Source organism: Schistocerca serialis, chromosome 9 (assembly GCF_023864345.2).
Source record: "Schistocerca serialis cubense isolate TAMUIC-IGC-003099 chromosome 9, iqSchSeri2.2, whole genome shotgun sequence".
Lineage (NCBI taxonomy): Eukaryota > Metazoa > Arthropoda > Insecta > Orthoptera > Acrididae > Schistocerca > Schistocerca serialis.
The window spans coordinates 161,724,564-161,740,379 of record NC_064646.1 but is presented as its reverse complement, the minus strand read 5'-3'; the positions used below and the strand labels follow the sequence as shown (position 1 = coordinate 161,740,379).

Here is a 15,816-nt window from a genome sequence, read left to right as displayed (position 1 = left end):
TTATATTCTGGAGGAAACAACCTATTGCAAAATAAATAAATACATTCACTGCCTGAAAAAGCTATCAGAATATAGAATTGTGTCCATCACAGACACTCTTCTAGATACTTGTTTTGAAAGATGGGTATCCTTACCACCCCCTAACAGTAATTTTTTTTCCCTGTTGACCTTTGTCTGTAATAACTTTTCTCTCTACAAAGACAACAGCAAATAATATGGCTACAAGACTAGTACCAAAAACCGTTTGCACACTGACATGCAAAGTCTACATCTGGTTCGAAAAGGAGTTGATTACTGCAGCATTAAGCATTCCCACCACATATCAAATCCCTTCGTAAAGAACTGCCAACATTCAAATTCTGAAAGTGTACCTAATATAGAAATCTTTTAATGTAGCTGATGAATTTTTGAGAGAAAATGAATACCACCACTACTGTTTTACAAATACTTATTTTTAGCACTGTTTTAGGCATTCAAAATTTTGGTATTCAATATTCACATATTTATTTACTGATTGTAATGCATAGCTTAACTTTGCTTACTGTCTGTATTATTGATCCTTACTCAGTGTACCAAAACTTTCTGTTAACTGGGTATATTTTATTTACATTGTGTCTTATTTTATTTATGCGCGTTACATCTAAACTATGTACAATCTGACACATTCTATATCCTTTCAATTGGCTTGCGAACAAGATCCATGGAACGTGAAATAAATATGTAAGTAAATAAAAGTCATCTCACAATAAAACTGTCACTTTCCAACCTAGCCTATAGGTTGAGCTAAGCTACAGGTAAGTCTATCATCAAATCAACATTTAAGAAAATAATACAGAAATGAAACAAAACAATTATCAAAGGTGCTCTGTTCTCCCTCTGTTTGCCCACGTGTGGTGTTACATACAAGAACATTATGTTAGGGGGCACAACTGATATTTGTCAATTCAACTCATAAGCATGTGCGCAACTATTCCTTGTCTCACACCAAAATACTACACCTGCATACACTGACCTGGTTGTTGTTACAGTCTTTGTTCCTATTCCCTTCACCAGTGTCAATTTCCCATCGTTGCTGCACATGAGTCCTAGAATGTGACTTCAGGCTATGCGGAGTGGAGAATGCACGACCACAATCCCACTGTTCACATGCATATGGACGTTCCCCACTGTGGGTGCGACTGTGAGTTTTAAGGTGATGACTTGCTGTGAATGCCTTTCCGCATCCATCCTCAGGGCACCTGTAACAATGGAATGATTTAACCGTACATAAATAAAATTTACACGTCTGCAATCAAAATGTCAAGGTATCCACTCTTACAAGCAATGAATAAGCAATCTCCATTCATCTCATCAATTTAGAGGCACTCTAAGAAATGTACATAATTTTAAAACACGTTATATTTGTATCATCTTATATGGAAGAAAATGCAGGTCTATAAATAAACTGAGTTATTCACGTGAGAACACAAAATATATTTTGTAACAATCTAAAGCTGTGGTTCAAATCTGTGGAGCTCCACACCTCTTTAGTTACAATATTATGAGAAGGAAAGTGGCTACCCACCATATAGCGGAGATGCCGAGTCGCAGGGAGGCACAACAAAAGGACTCTCACAATTATAGCTTTCAGCCATTAAGGCCTTTGTCAACAACACACACACACACACACACACACACACACACACACACACACACACACACCTGCAGTCTCAGGCAACTGAAACCACACTGCGAGTAGATGGAAGTGGCGACTGGGTGGGGGTAAGGAAGAAGCTGAACGGGCGGGCGAAGGGATAGTATGGTGGGAATGGCAGACAGCGAAGTGCTGCAGGTTAGACTGAGGACAGGGGAGAGGTGGGGAGAGGGGGGGGAATAGCGGAAAAGGAGAAAAATAAAAAGACTGGCTGTGGTGGTGGAATGATGGCTGTGTAGTGCTGGAATGGGAACAGGGAAGAGGCTGGATAGAGAGGACAGTGACTAATGAAGGTCTTTTTGAGAGCTATTCATCTGTACTGTGGTATCTAAGAAAAAATACTGAATAACTTTGCAGAGTTGCAAGAAACAATTTCCACAGTTTTGAATGTAAAACATGCAAATCAACAAAAAATTAAGAAAAAATGAGCTACTTCTAAATCAGGACTCATGTTACATGAGTCTAAACCACTTATAATTGAAATAACGGAATGTCCAAATTCCACTATTTCATGTTTGTGCAGGGCTCATTATAAGAAATTAATAAAGAAAAGGTATCAATTTCTTTTCCAAAAGGTGGACTGTCATGCTGTATTAATCTACAAGCAACTTCTTTCATTCAAAATTAAAGTAGATAAAAAGACTATTAACAACATTCATAGCAGAAAAGGCACACCCAATTACCAGCTACCAGAATACAAACAATGTAATGGGACTGACAAATACATACATTTAAATATACAGTTCAACAGAAAAAATGTATATTCTACATGATGAATCATTGATTTTCACCAGTGGCATAGGAAACGTGAGAAACTATTAAATGCTTTAAACAACATGATGACTATAACACACACACACACACACACACACACACACACACACACACACACGACGCACGACGTGACAGCAGGCAAACATTATGTCACCGGTCAAAGCCGACAATGCATACTGAGTATTCGTCTTGACTGCAGTTCAACCTCTGCTTGTGTACACACATTTTAAAAATGCAATCAGTAGCACTACAGCAAACAGGATTTGATGATGACAATTGGTTTGTGGGGCGCTCAACTGCGTGGTCATCAGTGCCCAGCAAACAGGATTTGAAAGGGCATGGCACTCAATTCCTGAACAGATAGGAAAGTTAATCAAAGTAGTGGATCAGGTGAGACTAGATACAGAAAATGGATCAGGTGTGGTGGACTAACAGAAAAGATTGTGTCAATAAGGCTTACTGGGGTTTAAGAGCCATCTTGAAAGCGGGCCCATTGTCTTACAAACAAGAACTACTAAATACCGGTAACCTAATGATGTCTGTGACTTGTAAGGTGTCTGTGTGATCTGAAGAAACTCATAATTATCAGTGCCAATGCACTGACACTAGTCATAATTTGTTGTTGGCATATTTTACAGGAGTAGCCAGCAGTGGCTGCTTCTACCTGTTAGTATAACTTGACTCATTTGACATGCATGAAGGATCTTCAAGATAGGATTTTCTGGAACCTTATGTGTGAATGAATGAACATGTCCCTGGCAACTATAACCTATTTTGCCATAGGCATACTATCAGAGTAAGCTTAAGCATATTTAATTTTTAGACCAATGACTTCTGCAATTATGAAGCAGCTACTGAATATGTTGTTCAATGATTTCATTCAATATTCGCATGTCTTACACATAGTGTCAAACTGGTGAATTTAATTTGTGTTAGGTTTGACTGATGACTCCCTGTTTAATAATTCTCCAAATAATATCACTATTTTAATACAGGGTGTAGGCATTTCACAGCTTCAATCATGAATGGTCTTTTGAAACTTGACTGGCAATAAAGTGTGGGATGAGGTGGGGTGCGAATTACTACTTCTTGATAGTTTGAGAGTTGAATATTCCACAGATTGATCACATGACAGATCTCAACTTATATGGAATGAAGTTTAACACAATTCATTTCTAGAAATGGGCACATGGTTTACACCTACAAACACACAACAGCGAAAAATGTTTTATTTCAATAACAGCAGAATTTTTTTTGTGTTTGTGTATGCTACAAACATAAAATAATATATATGTATAATATAAAAAAGTATATATATTGAAATGTTTTTGTGGTACAGAAGGAACCATTGTAAATCCAACTTTAACTTTTTGAAGCCTAATTGTTGAGAGGGGAGTCCACTTGTGTACAGTCAGTTCTCCATGTTCAATGGGCAAGATATTTAAGTGAGCAAACCTGTCGCCTTCATCAAGCTGATAAAACGACATCCTAAAGGGATGATGGGGGGGAGGGGGGGGGGCGACAGTGGATGCAAGTGGTTTATATACCCTCCTTGTTTCTCGGTCAGCATTCTGTACACCTTCCACGCCTGAAGGAGAGCACTGGCCAAGTCAGTGTTCATGTTTGGCACAGTGGCTGTACAGGCAGTAACGGGAGCATATAGTCTGTCAGTAAACTGAAGAGCGAGCGAGTCTCCACTCTACCTACACATCTACGTCACAAGGCACTACTATAAGCTGTTTCAGAAGGTAGTGCCATCCCCGCCGCGGAATGCACTTTAAATCTGTGGTGACATACTGCCAAGGAAAATGTATTTTTTGTTTCACGGCAGTAAATAATTTCCATAATATTGACACTATTTTCTTGGTTTATGTAACAGTTCTCCATTGTTTGTCGAATGACCGATTTTGTGAACTGTCTATAATGATGGGTTTCCTCCCAAAATTATCAGTTTCCCTTCATGGCGACTCCAATAAACCATGCAGCTTATTTTTGCATCCTTCCTTACGTGTCCTATTGTGGCGAGGCTGACATTTGCATAAATCGCAGCCCTTTGATTGGGACTGGTAATATCAGCAGACAGTTCTTTTGTGTGGCCTCCTTAACATTAGAGACGATCAAACGTTTGTTACTCCACAAATACCTCCTCTTCTTCGTATTCCGCACATTTTCTTACAATGCAGGGTGATTATCCATCACTTCTGGATACCAAAGTATATCAGTGAGTATACAAAGTTAACTGACTGACACGGGCAACTAAGATCCCACGAACAGAAACAATGTCTATCACTACATGCCGATCTAACCGCTAGACAGGTAATGGACAACTGATTTTGGGTGCTCCTGTAGGACAGTGGCTGCATTTTTAAAGGGAGGGCCACTTTCCCCACCACGAGCGCTGCTTGCTCTTGAGTTTACAGACTATAGCTGTATAGCATTGGAATTCATCTCATTGTGGTTGCTGAATACCACATTCTTCTCTTAAATCATACTGAGGACACGTTCCCCGACCTTGTTGAGAATGTACTAACTAGCTAGCTAGCTAACTAACTGACTAGGTGCACTCGTGATTTAACAGTAGATCCTTGGTTCATATTTGGACAGCTTCTTTCAGAAGACAGGCGGATTGTCAACAGCTATGCCAGTGAAACTACCTCTGCAACAAACACTACCAGTGATTTGGCAGATATGCATGTAGACATTATAGCATACCGAATTTTATTCTAGAGATGTAGGACAGACGGAAGGTGGGAGGTAATTAAGTTGTGTTGGTCACTTTGTCAGAACATTTGATGTTGGTGTTAGACACCGAAAATCAGCTGTACATCAGTGGACTGTATCACCAAGAATCCGCTTGCATCTCATGCAGTTGTGCAAAATGTACAGTCATTTTCAGTGAAAAGTTTTTTTTGTCAACTGCCACATGAAGAAGTTCCAAGAAAACAATCCCGAATGAACATTACACAATATTCTTATCACACTTGCTTTGTGCACTGAAAATTATCTCTGAAAGTTAATGAAAAACTGTAGCAAAAAAACTCAATTTTTTTATTGGCTCATCAATGGAATTAAGAGATTGTGTGTTAAAGCATTTTTTTCAGAATGATTTCATTACATTAATTAAGGCTGCTAATGACTGCTGTCATGAAATTTTATGATATTTCTGTGAGGCAGGTTACCATTGTTTTATTATTCTATATGGCATTAGTAAACAAAAATGACTGAAATATATGATTTATTGACTTGCTTTCGGGAGAAAAAACAAAAATGAGTAAAAGTTGGTGACCTAAGCTGCTTTAGGTTCATAGTTTTCAAACATCATAAAAGTGTCTACCATAGAGTTCACAGAGAAAACCATACAATGTTTTCTTTGTTTTTTCCACTTTTAGATTTTGAGAACAGAAGCCACTGAAAACCCAACAACAGTTTTTTCTGCAGCACACATTCAAACAGCCATACAATAGGAAAAACAAAAGTCAAACGACCTAGTGCATAGAAAGAATTTCGAATCTCAGATAATCATTACTGTCAACCACATCCATATTTTATCATTCAATTCTTGACATCATGAGACTTCAGACAGCTGACTCTCACATCAAATACTCACACTGCTATTGCCTGAATTACGTACTACTTACTTGTATGGCCGTTCCTGTGTATGCGTCCGTACATGTTTTTTAAGGTCGCTTAAGGTGGTGAAGAATTTTAGGCAACCTTCACTGCCACAATTAAAGGTATTTCCACTGTGGAGTCTTTGGTGTGCTTTCAGTCTACATACAATATGAAACAAATATTCAAAATATGGCAAGCTATGGATAAATAAAACGTATTCTTCTTCAAGTCTGCTTACCTGTATAGAGTATTGAAAGCTTTTTCACAGCCATCATGATTACATTCAAATGGTTTTATCTTTGTGTGTACACGAATATGTATCTTCAAACTATAGGATGTAAGGAAAGCCTTTCCACAACTAGGCTCTGAACATTTGAATCTGTACTCCCCTAAAAATGAGACATTGTCAATCTGTGCCAATACACAACACTATGGTTCTAACGTATTAACAAGTCAAACTGCACAGGTTACCTTTGTGAGTTTTCATATGAGTACGGAGGTTCCCAACAGTACTATATGTACGGCTACAACCGTCATATTCGCAATGATACCTTTTAATTTCTCTCCTGTTTGTGGCAGGATCTGTGGATTCTATTGTTATAGTAGCATGAGATGGATGCTCTGGCATTTTTCCGGAATTTCCTGGGTTGATATGCATGTATATTTGATCAGAGCTGATGGTATGATGAATATACCTGCATAAATTGTTTCAAACTATTAACAATGTTTCCTGATTTTTGTTGTTGGTCAAACATTAACGAACATAATCGTTGTTAGTACTACGCAGTGTTGTTAGTCATTGTCTATGAACAGATTGTGTCGTACATCCAGAAGGAATTAGACAGATTATCTCTCATTTGAATTGTTAATTCTCGCACGAATAATTATTGTCAAGTCCCAGCAGCAAATGTAACTAAAGAATAAAATGATACGTGTAAATTCAGATGAACCATATCACTGTAAACACCACGCAGGAACACGTGAACAAAAACAAACAACCCTTCATACCCAGCGTTTTCATCGTTTGAGTGTAACTGGCCGAGGTAAGTAGAGGACTCCGGAGTATTTTCATCTGACAGTTTGGAAGTCGTATATACTGGCAGTTGTTCAAATACTTTGCCCATGACTGGGATGTCAAAATCATTAATACACTCCTGTATGTCATCGGACAATAATATGTTATCCAGCGATGTATCGGATTTGTCTGCATCATCCATTCCAAACCTGTCGTCTGCCCATGTAGCCATGTTTAACTGACACTCCCCCCTTTGCTATCGATAATGTAACTAACTTCAGATGAATATTGCAACTCGCGAATTACGAACAAGTACATATTGGGGTAAAAATGATAAATAAGTGTTGGTAAAACTTATGAACTGAATCATATGTCTAAAGTTAGAGCATTTTGGTATTAGGTTTTTGTTTGATCAAGTCAGAGATTGTTAACATCAGCAGCACGACGATATAAGAATCTTTGTAACCCAGCCAATTATACAATCCTTGGTAGTGGCCATCCTTTTCCGGTACAGTAGCAGCAATGGTGAGTGTGAAATAACTAAACTGCAACATATCAATAATCATCGAAGTTATAAGATTTGCTTGCATTTTGATATTTTTAGTTTTTCAACTCCTCGAATGTTTGGAAATTATTGCGATTCGAAATCTTACGAAATTTGTGTATCGTAGTTTATTTAACATGTGAGTTGGTTTAGGACTCGTTTTGTGATTTTTCTTTTTCCGCCTCACTGCGAAGTTAGAAAACTCTAAAGAGTTCAGAATTGGGAAGAAATATAATTACCTGACTATTGTAGCAATTTGGTACCGTTACTGCTTATTCCTATAAGAGGACGCTGAAAAACACTTGAGGTTATGGATGGAGGCACAGATGGTATGTTATTTCATAGTAGAAATATTTGTGAATGGAGAATAATGCACTCTTTATTTTCAGGCTCGCGGGCCCAAGAAACATTTGAAGCGTCTAAATGCACCGAAGGCATGGATGTTGGACAAACTTGGTGGTGTTTATGCGCCAAGACCCAGCACTGGCCCTCACAAGCTTAGAGAGTCACTGCCTTTGGTCATCTTCCTTCGAAACAGACTCAAGTATGCGCTGACAAACAGTGAAGTGACAAAGATAGTTATGCAGCGGCTAATAAAAGTCGATGGAAAAGTCCGTACAGATCCGAACTACCCAGCAGGATTCATGGGTGAGTCCCTTAAAGTGTAATTCTTCATTACTATGTACAATCGGTATCGGATCTGTTAGAACAGCTGAATCTTCAGGTGGTGTCCATTATCGCACTCTAACTGCAACTGTATATTTCCTGTTCCAACTTCTATCTTCAGTGTGTTAGTGGGGTGGCCAAATTCTGAGAGATGGTTAGACACTTCTTTAGTAAACACAGATCTTGAAAATCTTAATTGTATCCTTTATAAAATGGCTTGATTTTCGTTGTAGTTGAGAGTTTGCTGTTAATGTCAACTATAATTCCTTCTGCAGCCAGTCAGTTAACAAAAAGTTTCTGGATATTGTTACATATCGCTAGGTACTTGTCACTGGGTGAGAGCGAAGTAATGGTAATGGTTAGAATTGTTTTAAATTTTGATTGGTTTTTGACTAGGTTGAGCCCATATGTAGAACACCAGGTAGTGTGCAGAAATGTTCATGCACGCATACAATTGCAATTAGTCTGCGTGTGATTACTTATTTCTAGCTATGCAGCGTATCTTGAATTGAAACAATGTATATAGACGGGGGTATTGTGTCTGAAAAACATTGAATTAGTTTAGTAAATGAACTGTACATAGGTGATGTAAATGATTTTGGTTATTTACATTGATTATATTGTTTGACAATAGTGACATCCTTCATACCTCATGTAGTACTTGTTGAAGGCAGATTGTTTATAAACATGGACTGGATGTCAAATTTGACACACTCAAGCATATCAAGACTTGAATCAACTGGATGAGGTTCTGCTGTACATCTTGGATACACAGTATTTATCATAGGTGTCATGTCATAAGGGAGGAAAAAGTAGTGACCTTCAAACTTCTCTCTATATGATAATTTGTTGCTGGAAATATTACAGCTACTGGAATTTCTTCATACTCTCCACACAGATGGATTGGCAGCTAATTTGTGAAAGACAAATTTTGCAACTAAGTACCACACAGTTTGGCCTTTAACTTCAAACAGGGAAATTATTTTTGCGAACTCAACATTCTTAAGACTGCTGATCTGGCTTACAGACCCTATTGTAGGTTTGCTAAGCTGCTGTTTCTCATGCAAATAGCAGTGCCATGATACCTCCAATACTGATAGCCACTGTCTTCTAGACAGACACCTTTTAGAATCTCTCCATTTCCAACTTGGCTTGTACATGAATTTCTGAAAATGTTGCTGTGGTGGGCAGATCCTACCTATGCCATATTTAAATGTCCCCGCTCAGCATCTGAGATGTCTTGTTTAACGAAAACCACCAGTGATGACTCCTAAATCGTTGCACTTTTCGCACAAGATGATTTGGTGGGTATATGGGTACAGTCTGTAGTGCCTGAACCACCAGGTAAATGCACTACTTGATAAAAAGTTGTGCTGTTTCTTACTTCATTTTCTTCCATAGACATTTTGATCAATCTTTCTTCAATGACGCAAAGCATGCTGATATCTTATGGACAAATCTGTGCAAGCTGTTGCTATATCTGCGTTAAACAACCACCACTTGAAAAATGTCGTGTAGCACAAAATTTGCATGCTAAAAGTAACATGCACATTGGATTTAGTGGCTGGTTGATTTCAGCAGATTCATTCTCAACCTCAACTGCTGCACAGTATTTGTATCGAAGTGAAACCTTAGCTTGAATGATTTATCATTTTATTTGAAGAATTGGTTCACCCTTTCACGGAATGTGTGGTGAGTTCTTTAGAATTGTTGTCCTCAGTTTACATAGATTTACTCAAAAAGAAAGGAAACAGTACGTCACATCATGTAGGTGTTTGCTCACAAATGTTGTCCACTGCAGTGACCCAGATGATTTGGAAAATTGAAAGTATGTACTGTTGTAAGTATTTTCATGACTGATACCATAAAGTAGTATCAAATGGAAAAATCCTGAGAACTGTTCTTTTTTCAAATCTGAGGTCCCCTGTTTTTCATGCAACTGAGCTACTGGTACCATTATCGAGCGATGCGGTGCAGTGGTTAGCACAGGGGAGCATTCAGGAGGACAACGGTTCAAACCCGCTTCCAGCTATCCTGATTTAGGTTTTCCATGAATTCCCTCAATTTTTTCCTGGGACAGTTTCTGTAAAGAGCATGGCTGACTTCCTTCCCCATCCTTCTCTGATCTGATAGACCGATGACCTCTCTGTTCCCCTCCCTGAACCTACCAACCGGTACCATTGTATAATCACTCTGATGAATATCACTTTGCTAAATGATACATTAATGCTTGCATATGTTTTATTGATAAACACATATCTAGATCTCTAAAGCATGTGTTTGGTGGTTAAAAATTTGATACGGATTTTATAGTTGAGCCAAGAGAACATTTGAGGGATGTACAATCATTATTGGATGCTGTTAAAATCCATATGCAATGTGTCCATAGTTAAGTTTCAAAACACTAGAAATTGAACCGCTGATCAGAAAGTCAAATTTGAATGACATATTACTGATGCTGGGGAAACTTCATGGAACTAAAATAAATTCAATAAAAATTTTACCAATTGATGATGCTGTAAGTGTCTTTAATGTATATGGGGATCAGTTACAAATGACAGGTGATTCGCAATATGATGACTATGGTTTGAATTGCACTTTACACCTTCCTACTAGTGTGTGTGTGTGTGTGTGTGTGTGTGTGTGTGTGTGTGTGTGTGTGTAAAAGTTCGATCATCAACAGTAGTGGTACTGTTACGTAAGCCTTTCCACCAAGGTTGTACAATGTTGGATGGGAAGAAGTGGTTTTTAATTGTCCTGAGGCCAAAAACTGTGTAAAAAGAATGACATTGGTTTCTACTTGTCATGGGCCAGAAATCACATAAAAAGCAAAACATCGGTTTCTAATTATCGAGAGACTGGTGCAAGACCTGTGTAGTATGCAGTTCATACTTTTTGCAAGTTGAAATCGAGAAACAGCATGTCACAAGACAGATTGAAGTGTCTTGAGGGTCATGTTTAGAATGTTGCACAGTGTGCGACTTCATTTCAGCTATGTTGGTAATTCAAGGGTTGAACACACCTTTCAGATCACCCAACAGCCATAAGTCAAGTGGATTAAGATGTGATATGGACAGCCAGGCTGTAGGGAAATGATCGTAAATAATGCTGGCATTTCTAAAATGACTGCTGTAGCTATTTCATTGGCTGTGCAATGTGTGAAGTAATGCAGCCTTGCATAAAAATGGTCGTACCTACACATCCACCTGTGGAAAGGTTGGAAAGACTTGGGTGTGCAAAAGACTCTCATAGTGCTTAACATTGACTGTATAGGCAACAGGAACTGCAGGACTCATCCTTTCAAAATCTTCTGGTCATACAACAAACAGTGGCATTAACCTGCACCACACGGTCACCTTTGCAGAATGTAGTACTGCTTGATGTACATGTGGATTTTCTGTTGCCCATATTCTGAAATTACGTGTATTGACATGTCCTAAGATATAGAAATGGGAATTGTCCAGAGAATTTTCCTTGGCCATTCATTGTCCACTTCCATGCGAGCAAGAAATTGCAGAACGAACATTTGTCTCATTGGCGAGTCAGCAGTAAGAAACACCTGACCACAGGTGATTATGTATAGACAGCACTGCAGGACTTTTGTAGATTTTTATGCACCATTCTTGCAGAAATGACTAGCATTCTTGCAATTCGCTGCACAGTGCACGTTTGCTAACTGCCACTCCACCCCTCCTGTAATGCTGTGGCCACACCTTTGACCGATATGGAATAGACTGCTTTCCTCCCTCTGCCACATTGCTCTCAAAAAGAACCTTTCTTTTTGAATTTTGTGATATCAGGCCCATGCTCTTTTTCATAACATGTCTGGAACTTCTTCAGAGCTACTGACAGTCACTGTTATTGTAAAAGAGCTTCACCAGCAGCGTGTGATCCTTCGTAGAGACAGTCGTATTGGTTGTCTCAAGTGCAAACTGAGGAACAGCTGTGTGCCACTCATATGTTGGTGAGTGTATTCTGATGCTGATTTTACTATCTTACTCTTCTGCTAAGTGTCTGTAAAAAGCCTTTAAACGAATTACATAAATTGAGTTGCCAACAAGAAGTTATCGTATAGATCGAAAAATAGCTTCAGCAATGTGGGAGTGGTGTATTCACAAATTTTAGTAATTTTTTATTCATAAGACATGTTCTTTAGTATTCTAATTTGTACTTGCTTAAAACAAAAGCATTGTTTAAGAATCTCATCACTTCGTAAACTGACAGTTACAGTTGAACTTGTCTTTGATCTTCAAATTTTTGCCTGTCAAATAATATCCTACTTCATGGTGATGTACTCTGGTATTGCTGTTTAGACAAGATTTCAAAGTTAACCTTGATATGAGGTCATTTTTGTTAATATAAGGTCAGATTCCATGTACATTTGGCCCTGAGTGTATCTCAGAAATGCTCTGTGATATTTGGTTAAGTAACACTTAGTGGCTATAGCATAATGTGCCATCATTGGTAACAATTCATACGATTAACGAATGGAGCTCAGAAATGTGATCTGCAATGGGTTGTTGGTAGTTAATCAGAATGATGATCCATAATTTTTTATGGTTCTTAGAGTTTTGCTGTTTTAATAGATTAAAATGCAATCACATTGTCACATTTTGGCAAAATTGGAAAAAAATAAGGTATAAAAGTGGCTTAGTGCAGTGATGAATGTATTTCTTAGGCTATACTATGCGTTAGTCTATTTGTGCAATCATATTTTTGCATAGATTCATTGGAATCGCCAACTTGCAAACTGATTGTTGAAATGCAATCTAATCTAGGCTTCATGCCATATTACAGGTCTGTCAGTGCATCTAATCTTTTCCATTTGCCGAATAAATATGAAAATTAGTAACAAACTTTAAAAAATCATAACCAGGTCATACTGGAAACAGCTTTCTCCAACTTGTATCTTATCTCAAAAGGAATCATTATTCAGTGATCCTAATTGGCTACTGTATACTTACACAGTTGGCGATGACTAAACAAATTCCTAACATCAGCATGCAGTGCAAGAGCCACTGACACCATAAGTGGACTTTGGCTGTGGCATTCTTGTTTGTTTGCATTCTTTTAATAATTTTAAAGAAATGTACTAACTTCAAATCTTGAGCAGTTCCACTTGCTTTTAAACAGCTGTTCAGATTTGAAGGGCAATCATACGAAAACTTGAGGTTGTCCGGTAGCTTAGGAATGTTTAGTCTTATTCATGTGTCTATCAGGGATCAAACACCCCAGTTATACAGAGTTACAAACTTTACTCCTTCCATTGTTGTTGTTGTTGTTGTTGTTGTGGTCTTCAGTCCTGAGACTGGTGTGATGCAGCTCTCCATGCTACTCTATCCTGTGCAAGCTTCATCTCCCAGTACCTACTGCAACCTACATCCTTCTGAATCTGCTTAGTGTATTGATCTCTTGGTCTCCCTCTACGCTGCCCTCCAATGCTAAACTTGTGATCCCTTGATGCCTCAAAACATGTCCTACCAACCGATCCCTTCTTCTAGTCAAGTTGTGCCACAAACTTCTCTTCTCCCCAATCCTATTCAGTACCTCCTCATTAGTTACGTGATCTACCCACCTTATCTTCAGCATTCTTCTGTAGCACCACATTTCGAAAGCTTCTATTCTCTTCTTTCCAAACCAGTTATCGTCCATGTTTCACTTCCATACATGGCTACACTCCATACCAATACTTTCAGAAATGACTTCCTGACACTTAAATCTATACTCGAAGTTAACAAATTTCTCTTCTTCAGAAACGCTTTCCTTGCCATTGCCAGTCTACATTCTATATCCTCTCTACTTCGACCATCATCAGTTATTTTACTCCCTAAATAGCAAAACTCCTTTACTACTTTAAGTGTCTCATTTCCTAATCTAATCCCCTCATCATCACCCGATTTAATTTGACCACATTCCATTGTCCTTATTTTGCTTTTGTTGATGTTCATCTTATATCCTCCTTTCAAGACACTGTCCATTCCGTTCAACTGCTCTTCCTAGTCCTTTGCTGTCTCTGACAGAATTACAATGTCATCGGCGAACCTCAAAGTTTTTATTTCTTCTCCATTCATTTTAATACCTACTCCGAATTTTTCTTTTGTTTCCTTCACTGCTTGCTCAATATACAGGTTGAATAACATCAGGGAGAGGCTACAACCCTGTCTCACTCCTTTCCCAACCACTGCTTCCCTTTCGTGCCCCTCGACTCTTATAACTGCCATCTGGTTTCTGTACAAATTGTAAATAGCCTTTCGCTCCTTGTATTTTACCCGTGCCACCTTCCATTATTTAGCCTATATTCCACCATTTACGTGTGGATGTGTAAGTTGGCTGTGATGTACTGTTGACTGCAGTCTGGAGACAGAAGGTGCTAAATTTTTCTTCCAGAATTGGCTATAAAGATACTTAATGCAACTAATATTTACTAAATGTGTAGTTAGGCTCCTTTTGCTGGAAGGACATTTATATCCAGAAACTTGCTGGCTTCTAATGTTATAACCTTAGTACGTAGTTCCACTACAAATTGTGCAAGTTACTTCTGTATTGCAGATCAGTAGAAATTATTACTGCGCAGGTTTCAAAAAAAAGGCCTGGTCGAAGCTGCGTTCCACTGTTAATGTTTAACTGCAGTCAAAACATGGCCAATATTAAAGTTCTCTCATTGGTCACTGATTTGGTGATTGTACCATATCAGTATTACCCAGGGATGAAGACAAAATGTTGATTTCGTTACAGAATACAATATTTCTTTCATGATAGTGACTTCCATAGTTACTTCTGACAAGTTTTTGAGTGCTTGTGAGTTTGTGCACAAATGTCAAAATTACTGAAAAACGAATGTTGGTTTCCTGTGAAATTATTGTTTAGATTATTAGGAAAAACATAGTTCTAAGCAATAGCTTTTATGAACTTGTAGGTTAAGTAGTTTTCTGCACTAACATTTGAACACTCCTACAAGGGGAGCATCTCAAACATGGCCAACCAGTTATGTTCAAATTTGGCACACCACCTAAAATCTAATAATAAGATAACTAACCTCTGTACACCCTATCTAATTTATGTGAAAACCGTCCCTAAAGTTCATGTTTGATGGGGCTGATAGTCATGGGGTCCATATATGCTAATTTTCCTGAGAAATAGAAAAAAGTAAGACTGCCACTCGTGTACGTATCAGCTTAAAGCCATTGCAGAAAACTGTGCTGGCTGAGCAACAGTTAACTTGCCAGAGAAGGTAGAACTGCTGCATTTATGCATGTGTTTTGGTATTTTTATATGATTTTTCCAATAGGAGGATTAATGTGGTGAATAATCAAATCAAACAATGGAAAATCGAGGATGGAATGTAACAATATTATAAAAAGGAAAGTTGCTACTCACCAATAGTGGAGATGCTGAGTCGCAGATAGGCACAATAAAAAGACTGTTCCAAATAAGGTTCCGATCCACGGTCTGATGATTAAACATCTTTCGTCTGACTACAAGTGATACCTCTGTCATCTTCAACCGGATCTG

At 38.3% G+C, this 15,816-nt stretch overlaps 2 protein-coding genes and 1 non-coding gene across 3 annotated transcripts in view; 2 read left to right on the top strand and 1 right to left on the bottom strand.

Annotated features, from left to right (window-relative positions):
- LOC126418874 (uncharacterized) overlaps positions 1 to 7,326 on the bottom strand; it is a 69,204-nt gene extending 61,878 nt beyond the window's left edge. The window contains exons 1-5 of the mRNA XM_050085874.1: positions 7,088 to 7,326; positions 6,551 to 6,774; positions 6,318 to 6,468; positions 6,106 to 6,237; positions 1,013 to 1,238 (exon numbers count right to left, since the gene is read on the bottom strand). Of these exons, the coding sequence (XP_049941831.1) occupies positions 1,013 to 1,238; positions 6,106 to 6,237; positions 6,318 to 6,468; positions 6,551 to 6,774; positions 7,088 to 7,326 (972 nt within the window). The remainder of the gene's footprint in view (positions 1 to 1,012; positions 1,239 to 6,105; positions 6,238 to 6,317; positions 6,469 to 6,550; positions 6,775 to 7,087) is intronic.
- Positions 7,327 to 7,500: 174 nt separating this feature from the next.
- The window catches only part of LOC126419093 (40S ribosomal protein S4), a 32,866-nt gene continuing 24,550 nt past the window's right edge, over positions 7,501 to 15,816 (top strand). The window contains exons 1-2 of the mRNA XM_050086190.1: positions 7,501 to 7,619; positions 8,028 to 8,286. Of these exons, the coding sequence (XP_049942147.1) occupies positions 7,617 to 7,619; positions 8,028 to 8,286 (262 nt within the window). The 5' untranslated portion in view covers positions 7,501 to 7,616. The remainder of the gene's footprint in view (positions 7,620 to 8,027; positions 8,287 to 15,816) is intronic.
- Positions 14,888 to 15,022, top strand: LOC126420183 (small nucleolar RNA SNORA16B/SNORA16A family). Its single transcript, XR_007576045.1, has one exon. It is a non-coding gene; the product is annotated as a small nucleolar RNA SNORA16B/SNORA16A family (small nucleolar RNA).